Source organism: Sparus aurata, chromosome 4, assembly GCF_900880675.1.
Source record: "Sparus aurata chromosome 4, fSpaAur1.1, whole genome shotgun sequence".
Classification (NCBI taxonomy): Eukaryota; Metazoa; Chordata; class Actinopteri; order Spariformes; family Sparidae; genus Sparus; species Sparus aurata.
Genome location: NC_044190.1, coordinates 32,038,231 through 32,064,780, shown reverse-complemented (window position 1 = coordinate 32,064,780; position 26,550 = coordinate 32,038,231). Strand labels below are relative to the sequence as shown.

The window sequence follows — 26,550 nt, the reverse complement described above, 5'->3', positions numbered from 1 at the left end:
TATCGGCTTCCAGATTGAAGCGGTGCTGAAACAGTGATACCTGCAGAAAAAACATCAGCTCACCTTTCTTAGCATTGCATTTGGGTCAATATAAACCTCAGATGATTCACCCGCCATTCTTTTTAATGCAATAACTTGGAATAAAACGTAACTTGCTGTTTCAACACAGTGCTCATGATGTAGGACAAAACACCTGTCACTTCTGCAGAATTCACAAATTGCTTTGGGTGATTTCTTAGAACACCCAAAAACTTCCAGAGAAACTTTGGTAATTTCACGCCAGTGGATATTAATGAAGTCTGCCCGGCACATTAGCTCATTAATAATATTACAGATTAAACTATGATGAATTGGTGGACTGCACAATGGACTGTTCTGGCCCTGGTGTGACCAGTCTCTTATCTGACCTTTACAGATACAAGCTGTAGAAGACACAGGAGACACAGAGACCCTCGTGGGGCAGGACTAAGACAGCAGATGTACATAAGCCTCCTTCATAATGGAGAGGTCCGTGGACCTTTTTACACTGTGTCAGTTTCCAATAATAGATTATTTTAATTTCTACAGACGCTTCAGGGAATATGGGTCTTGAAGACTTAATGACTGAAAAGACAGATTTCTGTAGACTTTGTGAAATTGACTTTACTGACTAATTCTGCGCTGTATTTTTTGCATATAGGGGCAAACAGAGGAGACGTGCAGCACATTCTGCGCATCAGTATTCAGGTGCTGCCTGTTGCGTCGTGAGCATTATGCAAAATACGCAGCAACAGCTATCATCTTATTAAATTGTGAAGGTTTAATTCAGTAAACACAGAGTGAATAATTATAATTATAATGGCATTTCCTGGAACAATTTAAAGGCAAGGAACCTCGGGCTCCAAATGTCATCAGAGATAAAGATGTTGAAGTCGCTGAGTCTATCATGCTGACTTATACAAAATATGGACGGAGCCTCCAGGTCTGGAAAGTGAAGCCATTGAGGAAGTTTCTTAAAGTTGCTTTCTCTCTGACGATCGGCAGGATCCACACCCCTGGTTGCAAAAGGAAGTCCAATTTTCTGTAAGCTTATGAAAAAATGACCCTACTTCTCACTTGATTTAGTACCTCAGGAAACAGTTTCCTGACAAGTTTATGGTCTCTATCACTAGTTTTAAGTCTATGTCAACAGAGCATGATGTTCACTTTCTGAGTTAGGTTCCCGTTTAGAGTAAAACAGACAATAAATCAGGCAATGTTTCAGGGCAAGCCTACCATTTCGATGAACAAATTGCAAACAGTGTGTCAGATCCAATCAGTATCCTCCACAACTCCAACCCTCTTGTTTAAATGGACGTAATGCCAAATTCGAGGCTTTAAAATGGCAATCAACAAACCAGTGTGTGACATCACATTGGGCTTACAAAGCAAAGATTGTAAAAGACTTAATATCTTGACGTACAATGACTTCTACAATGAACCGTGACACACCCACAGGACTCAAAATGCAACGCTTGGGGGACTCAAATGAAAGTAGATTAGATTATGTTTTTGCTTGTTTTACTTTGGGAAGCTCCTTCCAGAGCCACAGAATTTGGGGTCATGAGTGCTGTAAAGTCTAAATTAAACTTGATGGAACACCCCTTTAATTTGAATGCCGACTGTACAGCTAGGAAACACTTAGTCAGGCTAAATGTTTTACAGTCCATTGTTGCCTTTAAAGCAGCCCTAATGCACATCACGGGGATCTCCTCACCTTCTGTGCATTATCATTCATAGCAAATAAACTGCGAACATTATGCCGGTGTGTTTATGAAAAGAGCCAATTAGGCAGAATATTGAGCCACGCTCGTAGACTGCATTTCTCCCAACGGGCACAAAAGACACCATGTGCTTGTCAACTCCCACCCTGAACAAAAGAGGCAAAGCCGCCCAACCTCTCCACCCTCCCATGGCGTTGAATAAACAACAGGGTAGACGGCGACGTGGGGAGAAAGATGAATGGTCCCGACCACCGCAGAGGACCCTTCAGAATCTTAAAGGGGAAAAATCCAGCCTCAGGTGTAATTTACTGTATACAGACGCCTAAGATGTGATTTGTGGACACATTTCTTTCTGAAGCCTGAGTCGAGTTGATCATTTCTTATTATTAGGGTCAGCTACAAACAAGCAGTGGCAGAAAGTATAGTATAGTATAGTAAGTATAATAAGACGTTCCTTTCTCAGGGAAATATTCACATAAGTATTTATTCTCAACTGTATTCATCTGACATGGTTACTCATTACTTGAAAAAACATATGATGAGCTAATTAAAATACACAGATCAAACCAGTGGCTCCAATACCTGGTCTTTTATATAACAGCAGATGGGGGCCTCGCTTAAAGAGGTACAATTATCAAAAATTTCACAAAAAAGGAAAGATTACAGAAAAGTCCAGACAATAAATATAAATGTATGTATTTTCTTTGGTCTTTCCATGATCTCACAACCCCTCGGATTCAATTTTTAATCATTTGCGGGGTCCCTGACCCTTACATTGGGAGCAATTGAACTAAACCAGCCAACAATATAGAAAACATCAAAAATCTGCTCATACAGCTACAACAGTACAATGATGCTTAAAGAAGGATGCATCATCACTATGAATATAATAAAACCACAAAAAATGGGGCTGTGATAATCCTACTGTAGTTTCATTAAACATTGATTATTTTTCTTCTCATTTTTACTTAACCCCTCATCACTAAAGCTATAAGACTGGTTTGAAAGAAGACTGATTTATTATCTACTTTGTGTAATTTAAACATGATATTAATGTTGAGAATAAGACAGACTCCTTACGTAGAATAAAGCATTCATTTGTATAAAATAAAGGTCTGTTTCGTGAACGATCACCACGTGATGATCTTAAATACAGCGCCACGACATCTAGATGAAGAAAGACGAGTTAAAAAACAGTTTGTGCGTATTGATAAAGATAAATAAAATATATTAAATACATTTTTCTCATTTGCGTTTGGTTATCATTCCTACTGTATGTTCACTACATAAACCTTTTATCTGGTGGGTAGTGGAAAAAAAAGCAACTGTGAGCCACAGTCATCTGTTTTAGGATGCGTTCCACCTCAACCACAGCGTGATATGACATCGCTACTGAGACCCGCTGAGCTGAGCTCTGTATGGGAGCACGAGCAGAACTGGTCCTCTTATAAAAGCACAAATGGAGCGATGATTTAGGGCTATTCATCTAGGTCAAGGGAACAAATGCGGCTAGTTAAGACGAGACAAATTAGAGAGAGCCACGCTCACGCCAGCGGAGTCATGAGTTGACAGAAAATAACCCGTTTTCCACCGTTCCCCCTTACTTCTTTACTTTGTCTTCACGCGTTCGCAGACATTACACACGGGACGCAGCACGTCATGCATCAGCTGTTCTCACTACACACTCCGAGAGATTAAAAATGGAAAGCTCGGAGGAAAACTGGGGGGGGGGGGGGTGTTCATCTGTGATCAATATACTGTATGCTGTTCCGCAGAGAGGATTAACATAGTGACCTCTGTTCGGGGCTGCAGAATGGACGCTCTGTTGTCAGCAGTGTGCAGGTGTGTTTCTGCATCTCAGCGAGCGTCTGCGTTTAGCATTCAGAGTGACGCCGGTCGGAGACACCTCAACGGTGGCAGTGTCTGAGTGAATAAAGGTCATTATTGTGGAAATGGAGGCGAAGGAGCCTGAGAAATGGTGGGAGACGGCGGACTGACTGAAGAGGAAAAAGTTGCAGCCCAGTTCCCCAATCAACATTTCTGACTATGTGACTACACACGTTTATAGGTTACACACAACAGCAGTTGTTTTGGAAAGCTGCCTCGGAAATATGAGAAAGGACTGAGGAGGGAGAGAAGAAAGAAAGCTCGGCGGCGGACTGTACTTACTCAGTGTTTGCCATGATGCCGGCTGATGGAGGGTGGAGAGATGGTGGCGTTGCTTGACACAAAGTTTCCGCTCAGTTCCTGCTGTTTTCAGTGCCGCAGTTCACCTTTTCTCCTGATAGACGCTGCTTTCATGTTGAACCTGAGACAAACAGTCGTTATAACTAGGGGGGAAATGTAAGGTAAGGTTCATAAAAGGGCTAATAATAATCTGAGAGGCTGGTAACTTGACTATAGGCAGAGTGGCAGGAGATCAAAACTATCAAGTTCAGGCCTTTTGTCCACAACATTTCAATATTGATTGTCAAATCCTGTGGCAGGAGATGTATACTGTCGCTTTTTACCTGCAACATTTCAACATCAATCTAAAATGTGGCAGGAGATCCAAACAGCAGCTTTTAATCCGCTGTCAGTTCAAACTATCACATCCCAACTTCAGATTTTAGGGCCTTTGCAACATTTGAAAATCATTTAAAACGTGGCAGGAGATCCAAACTGTTGCTTTTTTTTTAATCCGGACTGTTGTTTTTGATCCTCAACATTTCAATATCGATCAAAACCGTTGGCAGGAGATCCAAACTGTTGCTTTTTTTATCCGGACTGTTGCTTTTGATCCTCAACATTTCAATATCGATCAAAACCGTTGGCAGGAGATCCAAACTGTTGCTTTTTTTATCCGGACTGTTGCTTTTGATCCTCAACATTTCAATATCGATCAAAACCGTTGGCAGGAGATCCAAACTGTTGCTTTTCATCCAAACTTGTTTTGTTTTTTTTTATCCAAACTATTGCTTTTTATCCTCAAAATTTCTATATCAATTAAAACCGTGGCAGGAGATCCGAACAGCGGCTTTTGATCCGCAGTATTTCGATATCAGTTACAACTGTCATGCTGCAACTTCGGATTTTAGGGATTTGGGATTAAAATAGAAAATCGGTGAGCCCAGTGAAACTCCTCCGTTGCATCCTATGACTTCTTTCCAGCTTGCTTTCATCACACACGCTTGCCACGAGGAACTCCTTTAAGGGGGGGTTGTCTTTGGGGTAAGGTGGCAAATATCAAAAGACACAAATAGATAGACACAAATGTTTCCGAAAGGCTGATTTAAATGGAAATGTCAGACAGCCTGAACTCCAGAAGTCACATCAAACACGAACCAGCTGTGCACATATGAAGTTTTTATTATCACCACCTTTTGAAACAATCCTTCTTTAACAGATCCGGTTCATGACTTTTCACCTCCTGCCATCCGACAAATAATCGCGCCTGTGATCAAAACCGATTATTATCATCTTCTTTTTTTATTTATTTATTTATTTTTACTTGCTGCCATCAGATTCCACAGAGGAGAGAGAGAGAGAGAAAAAAAAAGATGTGGTGCACAAACTACAGAGAGCTTCCTCCCCTTGTACATAAATGAATGATGTATCCGGAGCGGAGCAGAGGACCTACCTGTGCAGAGATTTACATCGTGGACGGGTTGATCGTGCCTCCCGCTGCCCCCTCGCTCATAGTAATGTCTCCCTCGGTGGTGATGAGAGTAAGTGAGGCAGCAGCAGGCTCGCAGTGTGTGTAGGCTGCAGCTATCCTTAGCACTTTTGCATTGGACGAGCACCACCACCACCACCAACAACACCACCACCACCACAGCCGCTGCTGATGCTGATGCTGCTGCTGCTCCTTCTTCTTCTTCTTCTTCTTCTTCTTGCGCTGCTTGGATTTCAGTGCAAAACCAAAAGAGCTCAAGAAGCATCGTCCCCCGGCGAGATCATATTAGCTCTGCGAGTGTTATTCCGATGAAATAACGAGCCTTTACAGCGCGATCTCCTCCTCCTCCTCTTCCTCCTCCTCCTCCGCCTCCTCCTCCTCCTCCTCCTCCTTCTCGTTGAGGGCTGCGCTGCTCCAGATCCAGATCCAGGTTCCGCTCCTCAGTCGAGGGTTTCCCCGGCGAGCGCAGCGGGGAACCCTGCGAGAAAAAAAAAAAAAAAAGGAGCTGTCCAGGTGCTGAAAAGCTGAAGAGCCCCCCCAGTCGAAAGCGCTCGCCTCCCTCTCCCTCTCTCTCTTCCCACTGAACCCCCCGCTCCTCCAGCTCCTCCAGCTCCTTCAGCAGCAGCAGCAGGCGGCCAACGCGAGGCGCACAAATTTCATCCAAACGCCATCAAAACATTTGACGCTTTCGTGCCGGAGGACTGACAGCAGCCAACGAATCGTGTGACATTTGCAATCGCTCCGGTCACGACATAGCAGGCTCAAAAAAAAAAAAAAAAAAAATGTTGGTCGTGTGTTTGTGTGTGTGTGAGAGAGCGAGAGAAAGAAAAAGAAAGAGATGGATGTGAGAAAGATTTGTTTCTGTCCCCCCCCCCCCCCCCCCCCCCCCTCCCTCAACGATTGAGGTCAATTTGTGCGCGGATTATCGCCACAGATGATTTTTTTTTAATTATTATTAGCTTTACGCCTGGTAGGTCGTCCCTCTCCCGTGTCATGAGCGGTTTTTTTTTTTTTTTTATGGTTTCCCAAAATAAAGATACTATGGGAATATAAATTGCCTTCACAGCAATTGGCTTAACCGTTTGTCATTCACCGGGATTAGCCAGTCGATGGTTAAAGCGCACATCAATCAATCCGCAGCGTCTCTTTCCTTTTTTTTTTTTTTTTAAAAAACACGCCTGGACGTGGGCTGCTGAGGATGTTATAGGCTGAGAGAATCACATTTCAGGGTGTGCGCAAATAAAGGGGGAAAAGAATAAAATTAAATATTAAAGGTGGTGATGTGCAGCGAGTGTAGTAGGGCCTGTGGTTACAACCGGAGGAAGGATGCGTAACGCCCAGTGTTTTGTTTTGTTTTTTGTTTCAGGCACCGGGGGGGGGGTCTGAGGGATGCTGCTGTAGTGGACTGAAGAAAAAACAAAGCACATATCTTCATACTGAATGTTTGTCATTTATTGAGAGGAGAGAAAACAAAAGAGAGCAGTACAGAAATGATTTGGCACATGTAGAAAAAAAGTGCATCAACACCAGAACTTTGTTTCTATCAGCCATAAACACTAACTGAATACAGTTTAATGATCTCTTCAAAAACTAGGCCAGCTCTGTGTACTTTAAAAAAAAATAAAATAATAAAAAAATACTGGAACATCCATTACTTGCAACAATTATTGCTGCAGCATGTATACAAAAGCGGAACTTTAACAGTAACTTGGTGTCTGCAGGATGTTCTTGACATCGATCAGTGACAGTGAAGCATTACTGGATTCTGACGGAGGAATATTCTATGATCTTTTCATTTTGGACGCACAACTAGTCTCAGACTATACTATCAAGATTTCAAAGAAACATTAACTTATAAACTTTAACATTTGTTTATTTTTTTTATTTTTTTTGCAAAGGATACCATATCAACATCATCTCCACCAACTCAATCACATTTTTCCCAGACCTGTAACAGTTTATCTTCATTTTCTAACCACTATTTCCTAAATAATTGTAGAAGGTCCACGAGTAAAGTGAAGTCAGCCAACAGGGCGGTCCTGTTCGGTTTGTTTTTTTGGCGAATGAAGCTTTCTTTTAAACTGCAGAAGCTAAATGAAGTGATCATTTGGCCCAACTATTAACAGCTGGGCGTAGGTAGTAGGAGATATGACAAGACAAAGACAAAAAAAAGAAAAAAAAGAAGAGGCACTGTAAAATCCTGACTGCGTTCCTGGTACCTAATAGAGCCACGGTACATAGATATCTTGCAAAAAAGTATTAATTCGTAGGCTAACATGGTTTATTATTTTTTCCACTGGTAAGAGAAAAGTGTAAAAACCATGAGTGTAAAATCTACATAACAAGGAAGAGCATTCAAATCAAGATCACCTTGTTTTTGTGGAGGAGGGACAACACTCCTCTTGCTTAGGAGAATAAAAAGTGCCTGCGCTGGATCAACAACTACAACAAAAAGCTTGTGGGACACACAAGAGTATATAATTTACTCACCTGCAAAGCGAAACAGACCATGAGGTTAATGTCAGAGGGTAAGATATGCCTCGAAAGTGTGGGGAAATATAAACACATATATTTACCAAGAGCGCTCAACGACATTCGAAACGTAAAAAGAGGTCATCGCTTCGTCTTTTTAAATCTGAACTTTGTGAAACTCACTGGTTTTAATAAGAAGCTGTGTTTGCACACAGTGTCCGGGGGTGGGACACACTTTCCCAAAACGATGCCATTACACTGATGGCTACAGGGATCATTTCCCTACTTTATGAGCAGGAATGGTGACAGCGACATTCTGAGTCGTAACGCGAGTTACGCTGTACAGAATGTTTTCTTGTTCCCAAACTGCTGAGACAAACAGGAGGGCGATAGGTCGTCCTGTTTGTCTACTGTCACTGCGAGTCAGTCAGTCAGCCTAGATGCACCAGGGTCATGACTGTAGTGTACTCGTGCTGCAGACTGTCCGTGTCAGTGTCGCACAGCGTGTAGTCGTCTTTGATGATTCGGTCGCAGCCGATCTCGCCGTTGCCGAACAGGCCGAAGAGCGGGGTGTTGGGGAACACCTTGCGAAAGGCGTCGGCCTCTACGTTGGGCTGGTTGTTGTAGTAGCTCTGGCCTCTCCCCACGCAGGCGAACATGAACCCAAGGGTGTTCCTCTCGGGAATCTTGGCTGCCTTTAGCCGCCGGATTGTGGCCTCAGCTGCCTTTGGGTTGCCGATGTCTTGGTCCAGGAGCACAGATGCCCCCTGCACCTTAGGGCCGCTCAGGGCCAGGCCCACCACTCCGTATGCACCCTGGCTACAGCTACAGAGTGAGGAGGAGAGGGAGAGTGTGAGTCTTGCAAAAAAAAATTAATCATCATTAAACTCCAATTCAATCCAAACCTAGCGAAAGCTCCATTAATGTGATATATAGAAATTAAACCAACATTATTTGAACTTCAGGAATTTACACGAAATCACTTGTGACTGTTTAAGAGGACATTAACTCACCAGTGTCTGGTCGGAGAGAAGACACTTTCTACCAGCCCTCCAGCGATGAGAGCTTTGCTCTTAGCCAGCGGCTCCAGTATCTGGCTGAGGAAGCGTGCTCCTCCAGATTTATACGCCTCGTAGACAAATATCAGTACGACACGCAGCTCCGGGTTGTCAACAAGTCCTGAAAAGGAAGAACAGCAATTAAAAGAGTGATGTGAAAACATGTTCTGCAAGATTTTTGTTTCACATGTTTTGTATTTCTCTGTTGAGATTATTGAATAACTGACACTCACCTGCTTCTTTCAGGGCTGTTGGGGAGATGGACTTTTTGCAGAAATGAAAGGGCTTGATGTGGACGCCGTCCATGCTGGGGAACATGATCGCAAAGCCAGCCTCCCCCTCCTGGTACTCCTGGGGAGGGCTGGAGGAGGAGCCACTGGGAGTTACTGCAAGGAGGAGAAAGCATTAAGTACAATCAAATATAAGGTACATGTAGCATCTTACGCGTGTCATGGAGGCCCGTGAGCCCGACTGTTTGTTACAGTCAAAGTGAATAGGTTCCTCTACACCTGACAGTGTGATCTCATCACTGACATCAGCTGTTACCGTGTTTACTTGGTAAGAAAACCTGCTGAATATTGGCGCATGATTAAGAACCACTCAGTACATGTGATATACTGGAGATGCACACTAATAACTTAAGTATCGACACTACTAGAAAAAAATGGAAGGACTTGGCGAGTGAGGTTTTTATTTATTTTTGCCCATTTTTCTTTCTTTTTAATTTGAGAGACCCTCAGTGCAACCACCACTTTTCTTATTGCTCGGAGTGTTGGTAAGAAGCAGTCATAGCATCTTTCATCCTCCTAGTTTCAAAAGGATGTCGAGGACTTGATCTGGGTTCACTGTTTGCTGCCATCTTGCAGCCAGAAAGTCTTAATTTTGCAGGGGAGAGAAAAGCAGATGTGAGGAGGTCTTTTACTAAATTTAAGCAGAAGATCATGTTTGACACTGTAGTGAGAGGTTACACCATTTTTATTCTTATTTTGGTGCGGGCAGTTTCTTGGAGTCAGCATCTAGTGGCCATTCGAGTTAAGTGCAGTTAAGGGCAGTAATGCATCGGCCTCACCAATCGACTGTGAGAGTTATCTCTGGGAGGTTTGGAATCGATTGTAAGGAGAGACAGTAAATGCTAATAACCATGAGCAAAAACTCTGGTCACCGGCAGACCCTCACCAACACTGACTAAAGACACTTAATAGGATTTGTTTCTCAATAGCACAAACAACATCAGTGTACACATCACATCACTCAGGAACTACAACACACCGTGATGTCTGTGCTCTAAAATTCAGAGGATCATAAAAACTGGCAGCTTCATTAACTACTGCTACTTGAGCTTTTGGATTTAGAGTTGAATTTTTTCGCTGAGCCAAACCTCTGATGTAAGAAATACTGTGCATTACTATGTAATTTAATCACAAAGAGTAATGCTGAAATACAATGTGTAGGTGTATCACAAGTCATGGTTTTAATTCTGTGCAGCCCCGCTACCAACATGCATAATTAATTGCTGTAATAAATGTGGTATGACAGACTTATTACAAGTAATCCAACGATCCAACCTCATCCAATTAAAGATTCAATTTATTTGAATTTAATGCGCCGAGTGACCCTGAGGTGACCCCTCAGCTTCAATAACACAAAATGAGCATTATCACAAACAGCTGAGGCCGCCATTAAACCTGATAGACGACGAGCGCCCTGATAAGCCATCATCTCGCGGAAGGAGAACGTGGCTGATGGAGAGTGGCTTCTCCGCGGGGTTGTGATTATATGGAGAAATGGGGAGCGCAGCAGCAGGCGGACTCGGCAATCTATCAGAGGGAGCGGTGGGGAGGTGCCAGCCACCAGTGGAGCTTTCCAACGAGGCAGCACCAGTGGGGATTAATGTGGAGTCCTCCTTGGCTGGAAGGTGAAATATTCTTCCTCGATGGATCCAAGAAACCTGGTTAGCTTCTCATTTTTTAAGACCGTCCCAGTAGATGAAATCGCTTGGGCCACGTATTTGTACCCTCACAGCTTAAAAGCCCATTTAAGAGACATTTTTAATCAGTAGTGAATCAAGCGATTCCCTGTATGTAGCTACCCATGATTTTATTATGGGTGCGAGGGGGATTTTATGGTCAATGTACATCATTAAAAAGGGACAGAAAAGAGGAACACTTACAGACTATGCCCGGTGTTGCGATGCCCATGATGTCACAGCCTTTGGGGAAGAGCAGGTTCAGTTCTTCAACGGTGTCAGGACTGTGGCGACTCCTTTTAGCTTCAGCGTAGTTGAGAAAAATGAGCATGTTTTGAGAAACGTCACGATTTTATATGAGTGTCATTTTAATAACAACTAAAGGAGAGGTAGCTAGAAATTAAAATGTGAGAATTCAGAGACAGTTCCACCGGTAAAGCAGTGTTGCAGATACTAGCAAACGACTATATAGCATCAGCCTTAGTAGACTATTCAGGTTGGCTTGTAGGTCTCTTGTTAGTTCTAATCAATACTAATATTTTTTCTTAATCAGCATGCCAAGTATATAAAACTTGTGGTAATCACAGCAAGAATAATTTTACATCACACTGTGTACCAATGATTCTAAACTGTAGAAATAAACTTCACCACGACTGAAAACAAACTCTCAATCACAACTATAAGAAATCTTCCTTGGTTTTTAAGTCAGCCATGATGTAATGCTCTTTGGCACACTGTGGCTACAGTTCTTCAGTCATTACAAAAATGTCAGAATTACTGAATGTGAAGAACAAAAAATATGCGCCACTCAAGCTGTGGTGAAAAAGAGGAACGGTAACAAGTTGAAACTGAGCGAAAGGGAACAGAGATACACAGTGAGAGAACACCTACTGTAAACCAGCCTGAATCCTTGTAAAAATGACTTTTGCTAAGTGTATTATTACAAACGTAATAGTGCAGAAGGTAGAAGGACACCCCATTGTTGGCTCATCCAATGGCATTAGGCATTTTTGAAAAATGTCGGTCTCGGTGGATCCATTTGGATATTAGGCTATAGATACAGACGACTGAAAAGCATTCCTCAGTTCTGATTACATTCATCTGTGAGATAGATTGTGATAACACTGATAAATAATATTCTGACAAGAGGGCAGCATAGGCCTGGATGGTGTTACATCTTTCAGTCTTCAGCAAAGCAATTTCAAAGAGACAGACTTACAAGTAAGGTTGCACAATTAATCGAACTGCGACAAAAAGTTGCAATTTTTTGATTAAGGTCAAATGGTTGACAAGACAGCATTATGATGAAGTCTTTTTGTGCTGCAGAGATGTCTGTGCCTACAAAAATTGTTCTCCAGAAGTAACATTTATTTGGTAGAGACAAGCAACAATCACTATGATTTTTAATAGCCATTTCAGAAAAAGTAAAAATGTTGATAAAAATAATCTTTCACATTATTCATTAACCACGTCTCCATTTTATCATCCATCAAAAATAATCACAATCTGATTTTTTTAATTATCATATTGTGCAGTCCTACTGTAAAAACTGGCTACCAATGGCTGCCTACTTCTCAGTTATCTCAATAATGTGACATTTTTAAAATGCATCTGTTTAATAATCCCTCTAAAAGGATCGCCTCACACAGGTTTTTCTAACCACACAAAATGTATGACTGAGACATGTGCTCTTATCAGACAAATGATGTTACATTTAACATTACATAATGGTCCAGTAGCACTGTGCACTATTACCCAATACCAACCTTTATTCTCTCTGTAGCAATAAGCCTGTCCATTGAAGGCCTCGCAGTCTACCATTGCCAGAACAGTTTTGGGCAGGAGAAACACTTTCTGGAAAAGAAAATCAGAAGAAAAGTACATGCATTAAAACAGTGTTCAAACATTTGTTCAGTGCTTTTCGGACACAAAACATGGTCCAACAATACAACACATAATTAAAGTCATTCTAAATCAAATCAAGTGAGACAAAAAAGCTATTTCATCAGCTCCCGTGCACATTTTTAGGGTTTTAACCTCAGGGCTATGGGATGAATCATTTCTGGCTGAGCATGCATGTTAAACAAATCTCTAAATGTTTATAAATGTGCAGTACAAGGTTGATATAGCTAATAACCGTCTGTCACAAGCAGCGTCCCGTTACTCTGCACTCGATGTGGGTGCGATGACTTACCTCCACCTCCTCAGCCAGGATGCTGCAGAGTGCATGGACCTCGGTGTTGGACGGTCCAGTAGCTGACACCCAGGTCAGCTGCTGCCGAGTCCTAAGAACCCGACGGGCACAGTTTCTCCACAACCTGCACACACTGAGGAGAAACACAGACAAGTTAAACTTTTCCTGTTAGCTTGATAGAAACTTGGCAGTGGGAGTTAGCTAACTGCTAGCTACTTTGTTCGTGCGTCTGTCAAACAGGACTGAGCACCTGAATGAAAAAGTACACCAGATGCAGGGACTTTATCTATAAAGCCAAGCTCCGGTATTAGCTTTCTAATTGTTCCGTATATCTCGGAGAAGTAGTTTCACTTCCACCCGACAGACATTAACGCTAGCTAACTTCACTGCTTAGCATACGAATATGTTCCGTTACCTCGCGATCCGGAAGAGCGACTTGGTCGGTACGAAAGTCAGGATTCGCTCAACCACCTCGGCGACATTGCTGAGTACGTATGCGGCCTTGCTGTCTTGTAAAGAAACGGCAAAATCCTGATCTTCATCCATATTTCACTCTCAAGTCGTGTGTTTTCCCAGCACGGCTGCCACAGCACGAACTTTCACCTCTGCTCTTTCAGCGCTGCCGGGCCGCCTGGAGGTGTCACACCGCCCCCCTGCGGCCTGGAGGAGCGATGGCAGCTAAGCTGTCCCCTGGTATTTAAAGTGTTTCTTTATAACAACACTTGTTGATTTTTTTTCTGCTCATATTTCTAATGTTCTTGTTTGTTTTTTTTCTAGTGAAATATGCCTTTAAATAGCTGTAAACCTATTCAAGAGGAAAAACATACAACTCTATTCCACAATGAGGCCATATTCTGTGACAAGCTGAAATAAGTGAGACATCGCGTCATTATAGAGCATAAAAAGGTAGTGAACCTTATAGTATCCCTCTGCAGGTTTGGGATCACAGAAGGCACATTTGACTGCACTGATGATGAAACGCAACAGACTAAGAGGTCATGTGTAACTATTTTCTATTTTTATCAGAAGTATTTCGTCATGTTGGTCTTGTTATTTAAAATTCAAGCGACAACTCCACTGGAAAAGTTTAGTACAGCAGTTTGCATAGACGTACAGATCATTTCATGTGAAAAATAGCCACAGCTATGACAGTAAAGTTTGTATTTTAATATCACATTCCCCTCTTTCTGTTCCCTTTGCAAAAAACACTACAGAAAATCATTTAATCATGCCCGACAAATGATACTTGATCCAACCATTTATTTATGTTCATTACATTTCCATGATAAAATGGGAGAGCCAAAATCAAACAAATCAGTTTATCAAAATGAACAGAAAAGTTCGTACAGTGCGCAAACATTTCTTTCACCTAGCTGTACATAACGGTACATTCAAGCAACTGCGCCAAGAATTCCCTCCTCGCCAAACTGTAAGTGTACAACATGACCGACACTGAATGAATGTTTATAATACAGAAGAAAGGAAGAAAAAAAAGACACAAGCAACTTTACAAAAGTACACATAATAAAAGTCCCTTTTACATAACCTTGGCTGAACGTATGGCTTTGTTCACGATGATTATGTGCAGTATTTTTCCCTAGAAAAGTGCAAATCCTCCCAACATATACAGGTAAACCCATTCAAGATACAGTGAATGTAAACTGACCTTTGATTACAGTGTGTGACGGAAACAGTGTCGGTGAACTGTAGGCCGTTGAGGCTGTTTGTGCTACCTTGTGTAGAGCTCGTTTCTTCCGGATGTCAAGGTCAGAGGACGCATAGAAAACACAAGGCCCAGCATTATGTGAAGCAGCCGTACATAGGAGCCAGCCATATTCAGAGCAGATGAGGCAACATAGCTGGGTCAAAGGTTAACCATCTCCATTAGAGTCTGATCCAGCATCTGCTTTACGCTCAGGCCTTCTTCTTTAGCACGTGTGAGTTTATCTGTTAATATAGCATTGCATCAGTTAAAAAAAGACAAACAGCGTAAAGATGCACAGAATATAAAACAGACGACGCTCTAGTCCCGCATAAAGGTGTTAGACATCTGGTGGTATTGTTACAAACATTTAGTTTTTGATGACAGAAGCTAGCGTTCAGTAAGTACATGTCCTAATCTCCAAATCTGTGAGCCAATTCACTGTAAATAAGCTATAGACAGGGCTGTATTTAAGACTGCATGAGCTGGGTTTAGGACAAAATAATGGCTTTTAATGGCTCACGTCTGTGTGGCAATGGATTTTTGTGACCTACAGTATCATGTCCAAGCAGCCTGTCAGAACAGGTTCAGCTCAAAGAAAAAGAAAAAAACTCTTGAGCACCGATTTTACTCCCAATTTATCTCCCTTTCATTATCCAGTCCTCATGCTTATTTAATTTGAGTTGAGGGATGATCTTGTAACCTTGCTCCGGAGTGTCACAGGGTTCACAACCACATCACCGAAATCAAATGTATTGTTAATGCAAAACAAATGATCAAAACACTGATGTGTGTCCTGACTGAGATGCTACAGATAGAGATAAAAAATTTAAAAAATACAAAAAACTCCAACAAGTCAATCCTGGTTCTCAGCACCAACGAACACACTACATCTTGTGATTTTCAATTTATGAAATGAATTTGGCTTCTGGGATGTTAGAAGGGATTCTGGAGTCCTTGCAGCATTTTGTGAGCCTTCCACAGCCATCGACCACTAGCATTTCTCCAGCCTTCACCCCATGAGCGAGAGCACCATGCAGGTTTCAGCTGGACTGATTTGCTACAGTACAGCCCTGTCGATAACAGCGAAAAAAAACCAACCCATTCATAACCTGAGGTTGTCTGACCTCCCACCTGAATCTGCAGTTTGAGCATGCATAATGTGAAAGTCGTACGTTTGTATCCCGTTTGTTGAAAGCATAACTTGGTTTAGTTTTTTTGTGTCATGGACACGGTTGTCTTATACTCTTTATATACCACAGCATTAGACAATATGCCTGGACATTTGAGTTTCAGAAGAATGAAAGCATACGAGAGGCCGGTCCGGGGTTAAGCCTCGTTTAAAGCTACTCTCAGTTCATTGTTCAGAAGACGGTTTTTCTCAAGCTGCTTGTATAGATGGTCTTGACAGTCAGAAAGCAGGTAAGAGAGAAGGGAAAGACACAGAAGGCAGGTTAGTACAACAGACAAAGAGTTAGTGCTACTTCGAGGCTAATCACAAAACAGTTTGCATTGGAGCTGGCCTCCTCATGAACCAATAACTCACTCCATTTGTCATTCATATTTCCAAATGGTCTCCCAAGCTGTCACTAATTGGGTGTAAATTACTCACCATCCCTTTTGTTGACTTTATACTTACTGAGATACTAAAGATAGTCTGGAAGAAGCCTACACATAAGTGACCAATGAATGATCCACATTCAGAGTCAGCGATCTTTGGCGCAGGGACTGAGGCTGGTAACTGTCATATCAAAGCAAATACATTCCTAAGAGGTCTGAATGTCTTATGATTTAACTTTCTCACTTAAAGGATTTAGTTGCTAGAGATCATTGTTAAGACGCTTGAGGCAGTATTTAAATGTAAAATCCATGTTTAAGCAGCAGTTGATCCTTTTGGCCACTTAAGTGTACTCAACACATCATAGAAAGAAATATGTAATCTCTAGCTTAACACCTGATCAAATAAGGTGCAGAAAAAAAGCAGCACAAATGGCCGTATAAAGTATCAATCCAAGCATGGTAGCTGGGATTTAACTGAATGTTTCTAATACAACAGGTAAACTGAGAGGAAAACTGTTGATTCCTATGTTGACAACAGTTTGTTGAAAGTGAATAGTATTATTCAACACACCAATAGTGCCATTATACAAAGTAACGGTCCTCTCAAACAGAAAAGGGAACAGTGAAAGTGAGAGGAGCTTTAGAGTTTATTCAAAAGCTACTCGACAAAACAAATTAAAACACATAACAGACAACAATCAAAAAAAACAAAAACGGGACAAATGGAAATGAAGAAACATGGCAGGAGAAAAGGGGAAAGGGCTGGCATAGATGGAATAATGTTTATTTTACAGGAAGTAATACGGCTCAAGAGGTCTGTGCGAGAGATGAACAGATGGATGGCAGCAGTGACGGCCCAATGTGCACAGGTAAAGAAATACAGAAACAGAGGAGACAGAAAGATGGGCTGAGCTGCACAGGAGAAAGATGATGATGTTTTTCAACCAGCTTCTGAGGTGAGGGGTGTAAAGATTTAGCTGTGAAAAAAAAGGAGAACAAAAAGTGTTGGAGGGAGATATAAAAGAGGAGGAATGGAATATAAATCACATGCAGAAGCAAAAAGAGAGGAAAAAGGATGCAGAACTGAACGAGAAACTGAAAATGAAGCTTATGAAGAAAGGTGGCTGTGTTGGAAGAAACAAAGGGAAACTAACACTACTGCTTAAGGCTGTTAGTAGTTACCAATTTTAGATGTTTGGGGGATCTAGCCTGAGAAACTAGTCAGAAACATCCATTTAGTTCAACACAAATCAATGTTAGACAAGCAGTGAAGGAGGATCTTAGAAGAATCCGGCCCCATCTATAATATAGCAGAATAAAAATCACTGCACTCAAACATGCCACAAGAGGGAGCTGTTGTGTATTGGTTGGTGGTTAGGGGGGGGTTGAAATCTAAGCCAAAGAACAGAAACAAGCATATGGTGAATTACATGGAAGTCATGTCGTTGAGGGCGTGGTCCAGCTCCTCGCTGATGGCCTTGTACTTCAGTTTCTGGGCATACAGCTCATCTATTGCGTGGTAATTATTATGAGGGTGGCAGTGAAGGGTTTGTAACAAAAATAAGAAGACAACAGAAAAATAATGAGTGTGAGAGAACAGAAGTCTGAACGCAAATAGAGAAAGTGAAAAAGAGGCAAGACAGAAATAGGAAGTGCTCATGGAACAGCTGGTGATGTTGTGTCAGATTCCTGAGGAGTCACAGAGAAACTGCCTCACATGTTCCGTGACCCTGGGACGACTGCTTGGGACCAAGCTGGCCTTGAACAGTCACAACACCAGAATGCCAAACAGCATTGTGGTGAGATGAGAAATGTTGTTGCCAGCATGAATAATATCACGCCAGCCTCTGTGGATCACCGCTTTGTTTTTTTTCTCTCCCTGGTGCGCCACTGACGGTGCAGATATTTGTCCTGAGGACTGTTTAACACCCTGCTGACCAGATGAATAACCTCACACTGCACCATCGTTTATAAAAGAGGCGCTTTTTGTCTCTTTTATGAGTGTCCCTTTGAGAAATCACCGGATAACTGGTGTTTATTTGATGAAAAATGCGATGACTCTCTGATGAGTCCATTAGGCCTAACGAGGTTACCTTTTTTTTACTGACTTATTGAGTATCAACTGCAAAACTGCACTGTAATAAAACACTCCAACATTTAGTAAAAACATCAATGTGAAAAATCAAGTGGAAAAGATTCATACCCTCAAGGTCATCAATGGTCTTCTCAAGCTTGGCGACGGATCTCTCAGCGAACTCAGCACGGGTCTCAGCCTGAGGGGAGGAACACAGTCAGACATTAGATATTCACACTAAGAGGTTTGCATTACTAACCACAACCCTACAAGACATTTAAAGCACTTAGGTGCTGTAATAAAGACACATAATGTATAATCAGCATTCTTAATTTAAATAGCTAACGCATCAAACTCTATAAAATGCCATATAATCAAAAACACAGGATGGTTAAAACTATTTTTTAAATGACTCACTAGTGTCAGTTTACGCCAACTGTAGTTAACTCACCTCCTTCAGCTTGTCTGTAAGAACCTTGATCTCCTCCTCGTACTTGTCCTCCTTCTGTGAGTACTGTGGTCGCACACAAAGGACAAAGTTAGTCAATATACAAGTGTTTTTTTAAACAGATTTAACTGTTTAACTTGATTTTCTGTCATTAAGTTCTTGGTCACTGATGCTTACCTTCTCTGCCTGGGCCTCCAGAGACTTCAGGTTGTTCTGTACGGTTTTCAGCTCCTCCTCAAGCTCAGAGCATTTGCTATTGATTTATGGGTTGGGTTGCACAAGCAGGGAGAGGCCACAGACAAGAAAAATGAAAAATACATAAGAATTAGTCTGAAATGTTATATTAAGTCAGGGATTGGAGGGCAAAGGGAAGGAAGTTGTTACCTCTCAGACAGCTCGGCACGCTCCTCTGTACGTTCCAGGTCACTCTCAATGATCACCAGTTTACGGGCCACCTGAAGTCACATACTAAAGTTTAGTACCACAGTGGTATAACATCCTAAAAATAAAAATATATCTACTGTAATTACAATAGTTATTTAAGACTTTGTGGCAATAATAAGCATCTGATAGGAAGCCACCGTTGACGCCAGCTAGTACATTAGGGTTCAAGAATGAAGGAAATGCTACGCTCATAGTTCAAGAATGGTGTGAACAGCTGAGAAAAACGTGCCTCCTCGTATTTGCGGTCAGCCTCCTCAGCGATGTGTTTGGCCTCCTTCAGCTGGATCTCCTGCAGCTCCATCTTCTCCTCGTCTTTCATTGCCCTGTTCTCAATGACCTTCATGCCTCTGAGGGACAGAAAACAGCATGGTGTTTACATCACAAGTACCAAAATGTTTTGATAAGAGACCAGAAGTATATAAGGGGCCCGGGAAACTGAAGGAATGTTAACACAGAGCACATGGTTCCTACTAGGTCTGGGCGATTATGCTAAAAATAATAAACACGATTATTTTGATTGATATTGAAATCACGATTAATAAACACGATTATTCACTGATTTCCAAAAAAAGGATTTATTGAGCCACCAAAACTCAACTTTAAAAATAACTTTTAGAAAAACAACCAGATAGATTAGTAACAAGTAAAAAAGTAAATGATAATAATATTTGTATGTTTGTGTGATGGCAACACGTACCGCTTGTCCAAAATCTTGACCAGTGTCTTGAAGCCTGGGTTGCTAACTGTACTGATAGGGCACATGTCCTCAGCTAGCATGAATGTCACAGCCTCCGTTATCTCTCGCTGTCGCCGGGAGCCGGTGGGATATGGAGCGGCATTGTAAAGAGTGTCGTCAATGAAGGACTGTGTTGCGGTGGCTGTAGCTGAAGTTGACGCTCTTGCACTTTTTTGGGTCTTTGGCTCCTTCAATACTTTGTCATAGACCACTTTATGGTTAAATACATTTGTCGTGTTGCCCTGGGGTGCAGACACGTAGTTGTGACAGACTTTGCAAACAATCACCTTCTGCTCCACGCCTGACGATTTGAAGCCAAAATGTCTCCAAATGACCGAAGTTGTCCTACCTTTCTTTTCAACTAAAGGCTCAGGCTGCTTTTCTGCCATGTTCTCAATCTCTCGTTCCACAATTGATCCACACACTCACTGCTTCAGCTGCAGGCGACACAGGTGCGTTCACTGTGCTTTTACAGCGCAGTAATTTGCATACACGGCGCGCGGCGGCACGTTAATCGTTTTTCTTCTATTACAGTGTTTTCATGATCGTGAGAAGCCAAAATCGAAATCGCGATCAAAATTAGATTAATCGCCCAGCCCCAGTTCCTACTGAGGTCTACATATACTTCCACCAACACTGGATTACTATCTGGACAACATGTCTGGATACTTTAAAGACACAATGGTCTGGACACATACGAATAACACCAAATAGAGCAATGATATGAGGAGTGTGACTTGTTATCCATATTTTCAGTCCCTGCACCTTTTCACACATCTTAAAAGAAATGTTCTGCTTCCATTTCTAGCTCTGGGTTATACTGCATTAAAGCTAAAGATGGTGTAAACTCAATGATTTGGCTTTGTTATTATGCAAAATGTGAGCAAAAAAATTTGCTACATCTATCCCTGTGTTTCAATTCAATTATCACCTGTGAGCATCAGTGCAATATGACTTCCAGCCACCAGTGGCAACAGTGAGCAAAATGTAAGGAATGGTTCTCTCAGCAGGCGAACATCATGCGCAATCTTTGACCAGAGTCATCAAACTTGTTTTCCAATTTGTCTTAAAAGCCTCCAGTGCAAGATTGATCACTGTGCACTAAAAAGTTTGCATCAGCGACTCTGGACTGGATTTTCTTCCAAATCTAAAAACTCCCTGTCCTAATCCTGACAGGACACTCTTTTTCAAAAGAAGAATTCATTTCACCATTACAAATTATATTAAGTGATAGGTAGCCTAAAACTTCACAACATGTGTGGGATTCAGAGAGTGCAACTGTGACAATTCTTCTGAATAATACCAAGGACTAACAGCAGGGTTTCTAAGTGGATTGTGTCAGGGTCTGCGTATTACCCACCTCTCGCTCTCATCTGCAGCCTTCTCGGCCTCCTCCAGCTTGGTCAGAGCTGTGGCCAGACGCTCCTGAGCACGGTCCAACTCCTCCTCAACCAGCTGGATGCGTCTGTTCAGGGAAGCTACATCGCCCTCAGCCTAGGAAGACCGCAACAACACAATCCCACAGAGTCAAATCAAGTTCAGTCATACAGCCTGAAAACCACGTATACAGTTGCTTCAGCTGGGCTCTGCAGGGCCACAGCATCCCAAGCTGCTCCTGCAGACTCTCTGAGGAGCTTGGGCTGGGTCAGGAACACGCCCATGGGGGAGAGATGGAGGCTCTACTGTGCACATTATCTACTCAGCCTGTGCAAATAATATATCTAGCAGTGATGGATGACTGCTTTTCTTCTCTCTTTTAACACATTTAATTTTAAACTCAAGAAATGTCAGCATTGATGGATTTAGGATAATGCTAGTCTAATGTATCCACGTTCCCTACCCTTTTTTTTTTCCCCCTAGTCCAACCTGCATCCTCATCCTGTCCCATAAACAAATTAGCTACATAACACGGATACAATTAAGTGTTTTGATGGGATGAGATGAGCTCAAAGTAGCTAGTGGCCTGCGGGAGTTTAACACAGGGTTTTATCTGAGGACCTGTGGTGCTGCTGCTGCATTGTTAGCCTACTTGTTACAGGGCTGTTTGTTTATTCTGGACCTGCCGCCGGGGTGGTGTCCCTTCATCCACCCCATCGTTTTGACTCACTCTCATCCCGCACTGGACTAATTTTACAAACATGTCTACCCGATACCTGGCTGTTTTGGACGATAACCCGTCGCTGTCCGGGGCCTAGCAAGCCACGTTTTTTTTTGTTTTAAAACCCAGAATCACGCCTAATGCCGTCGACAGTCAAGTCTGAGGGCTAATTGCCTTAAATAATTAGCGGCGGCTTACTGCTTCCCTCGAGCTCTTCTCCTGGTTCAGCTCCCGCTGTAATAACGCTGCCCGGTCCTCCGCCACATCGGCCTGCTCCTGCAGCGACTTGATTTTCTTCTTCACAGCTTCCAGAGAGCTTCCACCGGCCATTTTTGCTATCTTTCTTGTGTGTGTGTGTCTCTCAGCTAAGCTAGTTATGTTGTTCCCCCTCTCGGCTGTGTGCGGGCTGCCTCAGACACACATACACTTGGAGATGCGGCGCGTTTGATCCCTGCCCCCACCTTAATCAACGGCTGATGAGGATTGGGATGTGCCACCAACCCCGGAAGTACCTGATTTTACACGTAAATGAATCGATTTTGCCATTTAAATGAGAAAATATCGCAGTTGTGCCGATTTTCAGTGCGGTTGCGAATTGACTACGTGCCATTTCTTCTACTTTTTGTGAGTTAGACGACTGTTTAATTCACGAGCTGTTTCGTGGGCATCCCCTACAGGTAAATTGAGCTGACCCTATAAAATCACAGCTCCGGGTACTGGACAGTCATTGGTCATCAGGAGTCACCGCGACGTCAAGTGCAAAGTTACACTTGTGTACACATAGTTAATTGTATAATTAATGAACACAGCACAAACTATTATCATAATCATCATAATTATTGTTATCATTATTATCATTATTATTATATTATTATCATTATTGTTGTTGTTTTGCTGTTGTTGTTGTTGTTGTTGTTGTTATTGTCCTCTTGTCTGCACTAATTAGACTTCACACATTGCTTTTCCTGCCTCAAGTGCAATAACTTTACTTCCTGCTTCCAACACTGATTCTTGAGACCAGACCATCGTCTTATTGCAGTCCCTTTTTCGTTGTTTTTGTTTTTTGCTTTTTTGTTTTTTCATGCAACCTCATGACGTCTTGATATTTCTTGTGATTTCATGTGTCACCGAGACGTCAAGTGCAAAGTTACACTTGTGTACACAGAGTTAATTGTATAATTAATGAACACAGCACAAACTATTATCATAATCATTATAATTATTGTTATCATTATTATCATCATTGTTATATTATTATTATTGTTGTTGTTGTTGTTGTCTTCTTGTCTGCACTAATTAGACTTCACACATTGCTTTTCCTGCTTCAAGTGCAATAACTTTACTTCCTGCTTCCAACACTGATTCTTGAGACCAGACCATCGTCTTATTGCAGTCCCTTTTTCGTTGTTTTTGTTTTTTGCTTTTTTGTTTTTTCATGCAACCTCATGACGTCTTGATATTTCTTGTGATTTCATGTGTCACCGAGACGTCAAGTGCAAAGTTACACTTGTGTACACAGAGTTAATTGTATAATTAATGAACACAGCACAAACTATTATCATAATCATTATAATTATTGTTATCATTATTATCATCATTGTTATATTATTATTATTGTTGTTGTTGTTGTTGTCTTCTTGTCTGCACTAATTAGACTTCACACATTGCTTTTCCTGCTTCAAGTGCAATAACTTTACTTCCTGCTTCCAACACTGATTCTTGAGACCAGACCATCGTCTTATTGCAGTCCCTTTTTCGTTGTTTTTGTTTTTTGCTTTTTTGTTTTTTCATGCAACCTCATGACGTCCTGATTTTCTTGTGATTTCATGTGATTCAGCAACTCTTCTACTTTATTTTTGTGTGAGTACGTCTACTTTTAAAAATGTTGTCGTGTATCTTGTAGCAATCGCTCAGAATGTTTGTGTGACTTTAGTTTCCCAAATCAAGTGAATGTGAACTGTCTCATGTACAGAGGCTTTGTCCTCCCTGGGTTCGAGTCCCAGCCTGGGCCCCTTTGCTGCATATCAGCCCCCCCATCTCTCTCACCCTGTTTCCTGTCATCTCTGAAGCTGTCCTATCAATAAAGCCATACAGAGGCCATATAAATTAATAATTTCAAATGGGAGGAGTCAGTAAAGTTTGTCTTATGCCACGTTATGTGTCTCTTATATGCCTCATGTGTTGTTGTGCGGCTGATTGTCAGGTCATCAATTAGCCGTAATTGGTGTAACATTAAACTCAGCCAATAAACTGGTAATTTCATCAGGGCTGGACAGAATTGCCAACTGAAACCAGAACAACCACAAATCTGTCAAGGATTTTACACGCCAAAATGTGCTTGTAAAACGCCCGACTGAAACCTTACACTGGCCATCAGATTTGTTCAAATGGCTGCGGAATGCACTGGTAAGCCTCTGAGCTGTGACCTGACCATATACAGCACAAGAGCTAAATTTAACTATCCATGTTTTCATCCTATACAGCCCACAAGCCTTTTATAATTGATGACAGCATTATAATCATTACAGTAAATCTGTATGGGGGCTGGTAATCTTAGTTTCCTGAGGGGACCTGAAGGGGTGGTTCAAGGTCAAACTGTTAGGCAAGGGGCTGCGCCACTGGGGGCTTCTCCACTAGTCAGTGGTGCCATCAGCCCAAACTCACATCTGCGGCTTTCTTCTCAGCCAGCTCCAGTTTCTCCTGGGCATCCTTCAGGGCTTCAGAGTATTTGTCCAACTCATCCTCAGTTCCCTTCAGCTTCTTCTGCAGTGTCACCAGGTCATCTTCAAGCTGGGACACAGTGAGACAAGATGACACTTACCAACATGCAGAAGACAGATATGATTACTCTCACACTCCTCAGCATGCACACCTCATAGTGTCTGTAAATAATCTCCAAAGTGTGAAAATGATAAATGACTGATTGTATATCAACTGTTAAGAAATAAATCTATTCTAGGCTTTTAAGAAAATGCCTATTGTTAGCCATTACAGCTAAATCTTAAGCAATCCAGTAAATGTAAAGTGCTCCCTATTGTTTCCAACGTCACGCAGCCCAAATATGAAGTCAAATAACACGAAAGCACAGATGTTGTGCTTTTCAAGAGTTGATTTAATCCTGTGGGGATACACTTTTATTCCTCAGTCGCTGGACATGCGGGAACCGTGCAGCGCCAGGCGCACCGTGCCACTGGCACCGGTGCGTAAAAGCACCAGAGCGCCTTTCACATTGGGATGCCGACCTGTTTGCTCCTGTCCTCAGCTGCCTTCTTGTCTGACTCGGCCTGCTCTGCTCTGTCCAAGGCGTTCTCCTTGTCGAGCTTGAGCATCTGCATCTTCTTCTTGATGGCATCCATGGCTGCTTATTGTCGGTGGGTGTCCGCGTAAAAAATGCTTTAAAAAAACAAAACAAAAGAAAGTGAATGAAAGGACCGGAGCGTCTGATCCACACCGAACGCCAAGCTGGAGTGCGAGCTCGCTTGGGTTGCAGTCAGTCCAATATGTAGTTCGGCTGGGCAGTTACTGGATACCCAATACTTTTTTGGAGACAACTGCAGCTGTTTTCCAGCGCGGGACCTATCTTTTTATTGGATCTCTGCGGTGATTCGCTCTTGAAAGACATTTGACAGCTTATGTGACTAAACATGGGGTTTTGACGTCAGCAGGGCCCTCCCCTTCACACCAAGACGTCCACCCCTCTTACCAGCACCCTCCAAGTGACATACAGGAAGTAAAGTGTCAAGAGGTAGTAGCTCCTCTGATGGGGGTTTATTTGGGAGAAACATACTGATAATGATGACCTAATTACCACTCAGGAAGATAACTTATAAAACTGCATGTGTGAAAAGAGAAAGGAGCAAAAATCTTGACCACTATCTTTCAATTATTTGGGCTTTTTACGTCTATTTCTTCCAACATAAAGAATACCCTGCACTGTTTAATGAATCATGTGCTCACAACACATTTCAACAGCGATGGGTACCAGAATGAATTGTTCCCTGCACTCCAAGCATCGGAGCTATTCAAACAAAGACAAATACATCTGATTGGATAAGCCCCTGTGAAAGTTCCTCTGCCTCTGCGGGGTGTCGTGTTAGCCAGAGCGGCTTGTTTGTCTTCCAGGGATCATTTCAGCGGCCCCCTCTCGCAGCATAGTTCAGCATCCAGACAGATATCAGATAGGGGCTTTGCTCTCTGTAGAGGTATATCATCAAGCTTGTCCAACTCCTCACTCGGCTAATACATGCCTGAGAGTTATATCTCAAATGGGCCGCAGTTTGATATGGTAGAAGCGTGCACAGTGGAAGATACAGAAGCTTTGGCATTTCAACAGCTCCCCTCACAGCGCCTCTGTGATAGTTCACAGGGCCACTGGCACAGCAGCAGCTGTCACACACAACC

At 42.3% G+C, this 26,550-nt stretch overlaps 3 protein-coding genes across 12 annotated transcripts in view; all 3 read right to left on the bottom strand.

The window, feature by feature from the left end:
* LOC115580482 (transmembrane protein 266-like) overlaps window positions 1–6,269 on the bottom strand; it is a 61,682-nt gene extending 55,413 nt beyond the window's left edge. For both annotated transcript variants that reach the window (XM_030414847.1, XM_030414848.1), the window contains exons 1-2: window positions 5,362–6,269; window positions 3,912–4,050 (exon numbers count right to left, since the gene is read on the bottom strand). In XM_030414847.1, coding sequence (XP_030270707.1) covers window positions 3,912–3,925 — 14 coding nt within the window. In that variant the 5' untranslated portion in view covers window positions 3,926–4,050; window positions 5,362–6,269. The remainder of the gene's footprint in view (window positions 1–3,911; window positions 4,051–5,361) is intronic.
* Window positions 1,414–25,726, bottom strand: tpma (alpha-tropomyosin). Of its 9 annotated transcripts, XM_030414852.1 has the most exons (11): window positions 25,392–25,726; window positions 24,814–24,939; window positions 21,412–21,545; window positions 19,545–19,662; window positions 19,256–19,326; window positions 19,049–19,124; window positions 18,875–18,937; window positions 18,553–18,622; window positions 17,780–17,858; window positions 13,369–13,373; window positions 1,414–1,423 (listed from the first exon to the last, which is right to left on the bottom strand). In XM_030414852.1, exons 1-10 carry the CDS (start codon window positions 25,503–25,505, stop codon window positions 13,370–13,372), a joined length of 855 nt encoding a protein of 284 aa, XP_030270712.1. In that variant the 5' UTR covers window positions 25,506–25,726; the 3' UTR covers window positions 1,414–1,423; window position 13,369. The 9 variants fall into 9 exon arrangements, with proteins under 9 accessions (XP_030270712.1, XP_030270713.1, XP_030270716.1 ...); XM_030414851.1 differs by lacking the exons at window positions 1,414–1,423; window positions 13,369–13,373 and adding an exon at window positions 16,979–17,326; XM_030414853.1 differs by lacking the exons at window positions 1,414–1,423; window positions 13,369–13,373; window positions 17,780–17,858 and adding an exon at window positions 14,333–15,034.
* fbxo22 (F-box protein 22) lies at window positions 6,828–13,732 on the bottom strand. Its single transcript, XM_030414850.1, has 7 exons — window positions 13,503–13,732; window positions 13,088–13,220; window positions 12,660–12,747; window positions 11,098–11,196; window positions 9,161–9,313; window positions 8,883–9,048; window positions 6,828–8,694 (listed from the first exon to the last, which is right to left on the bottom strand). The coding sequence occupies exons 1-7, from the start codon at window positions 13,631–13,633 to the stop codon at window positions 8,301–8,303; spliced, it is 1,164 nt and encodes a 387-aa protein (XP_030270710.1). The 5' UTR covers window positions 13,634–13,732; the 3' UTR covers window positions 6,828–8,300.
* Window positions 25,727–26,550: the final 824 nt, after the last annotated feature.

Coding starts and splice junctions, on each gene's coding strand:
- fbxo22 (XM_030414850.1), bottom strand. CDS start 13,633: ATGGATGAAGATCAGGATTTTGCCGTTTCTTTACAAGACAGCAAGGCC. Junction 13,221..13,502: donor TCGCTCTTCCGGATCGCGAG/GTAACGGAACAT, acceptor GTTTCTCCTCAG/TGTGTGCAGGTTGTGGAGAA. Junction 8,695..8,882: donor TTCTCTCCGACCAGACACTG/GTGAGTTAATGT, acceptor CTCACTCTGTAG/CTGTAGCCAGGGTGCATACG.
- tpma (XM_030414858.1), bottom strand. CDS start 25,505: ATGGATGCCATCAAGAAGAAGATGCAGATGCTCAAGCTCGACAAGGAG. Junction 21,546..24,813: donor CTGAGAAGAAAGCCGCAGAT/GTGAGTTTGGGC, acceptor CGGTCTTCCTAG/GCTGAGGGCGATGTAGCTTC. Junction 19,663..21,411: donor GCTGCAGATGAGAGCGAGAG/GTGGGTAATACG, acceptor TCTGTCCCTCAG/AGGCATGAAGGTCATTGAGA.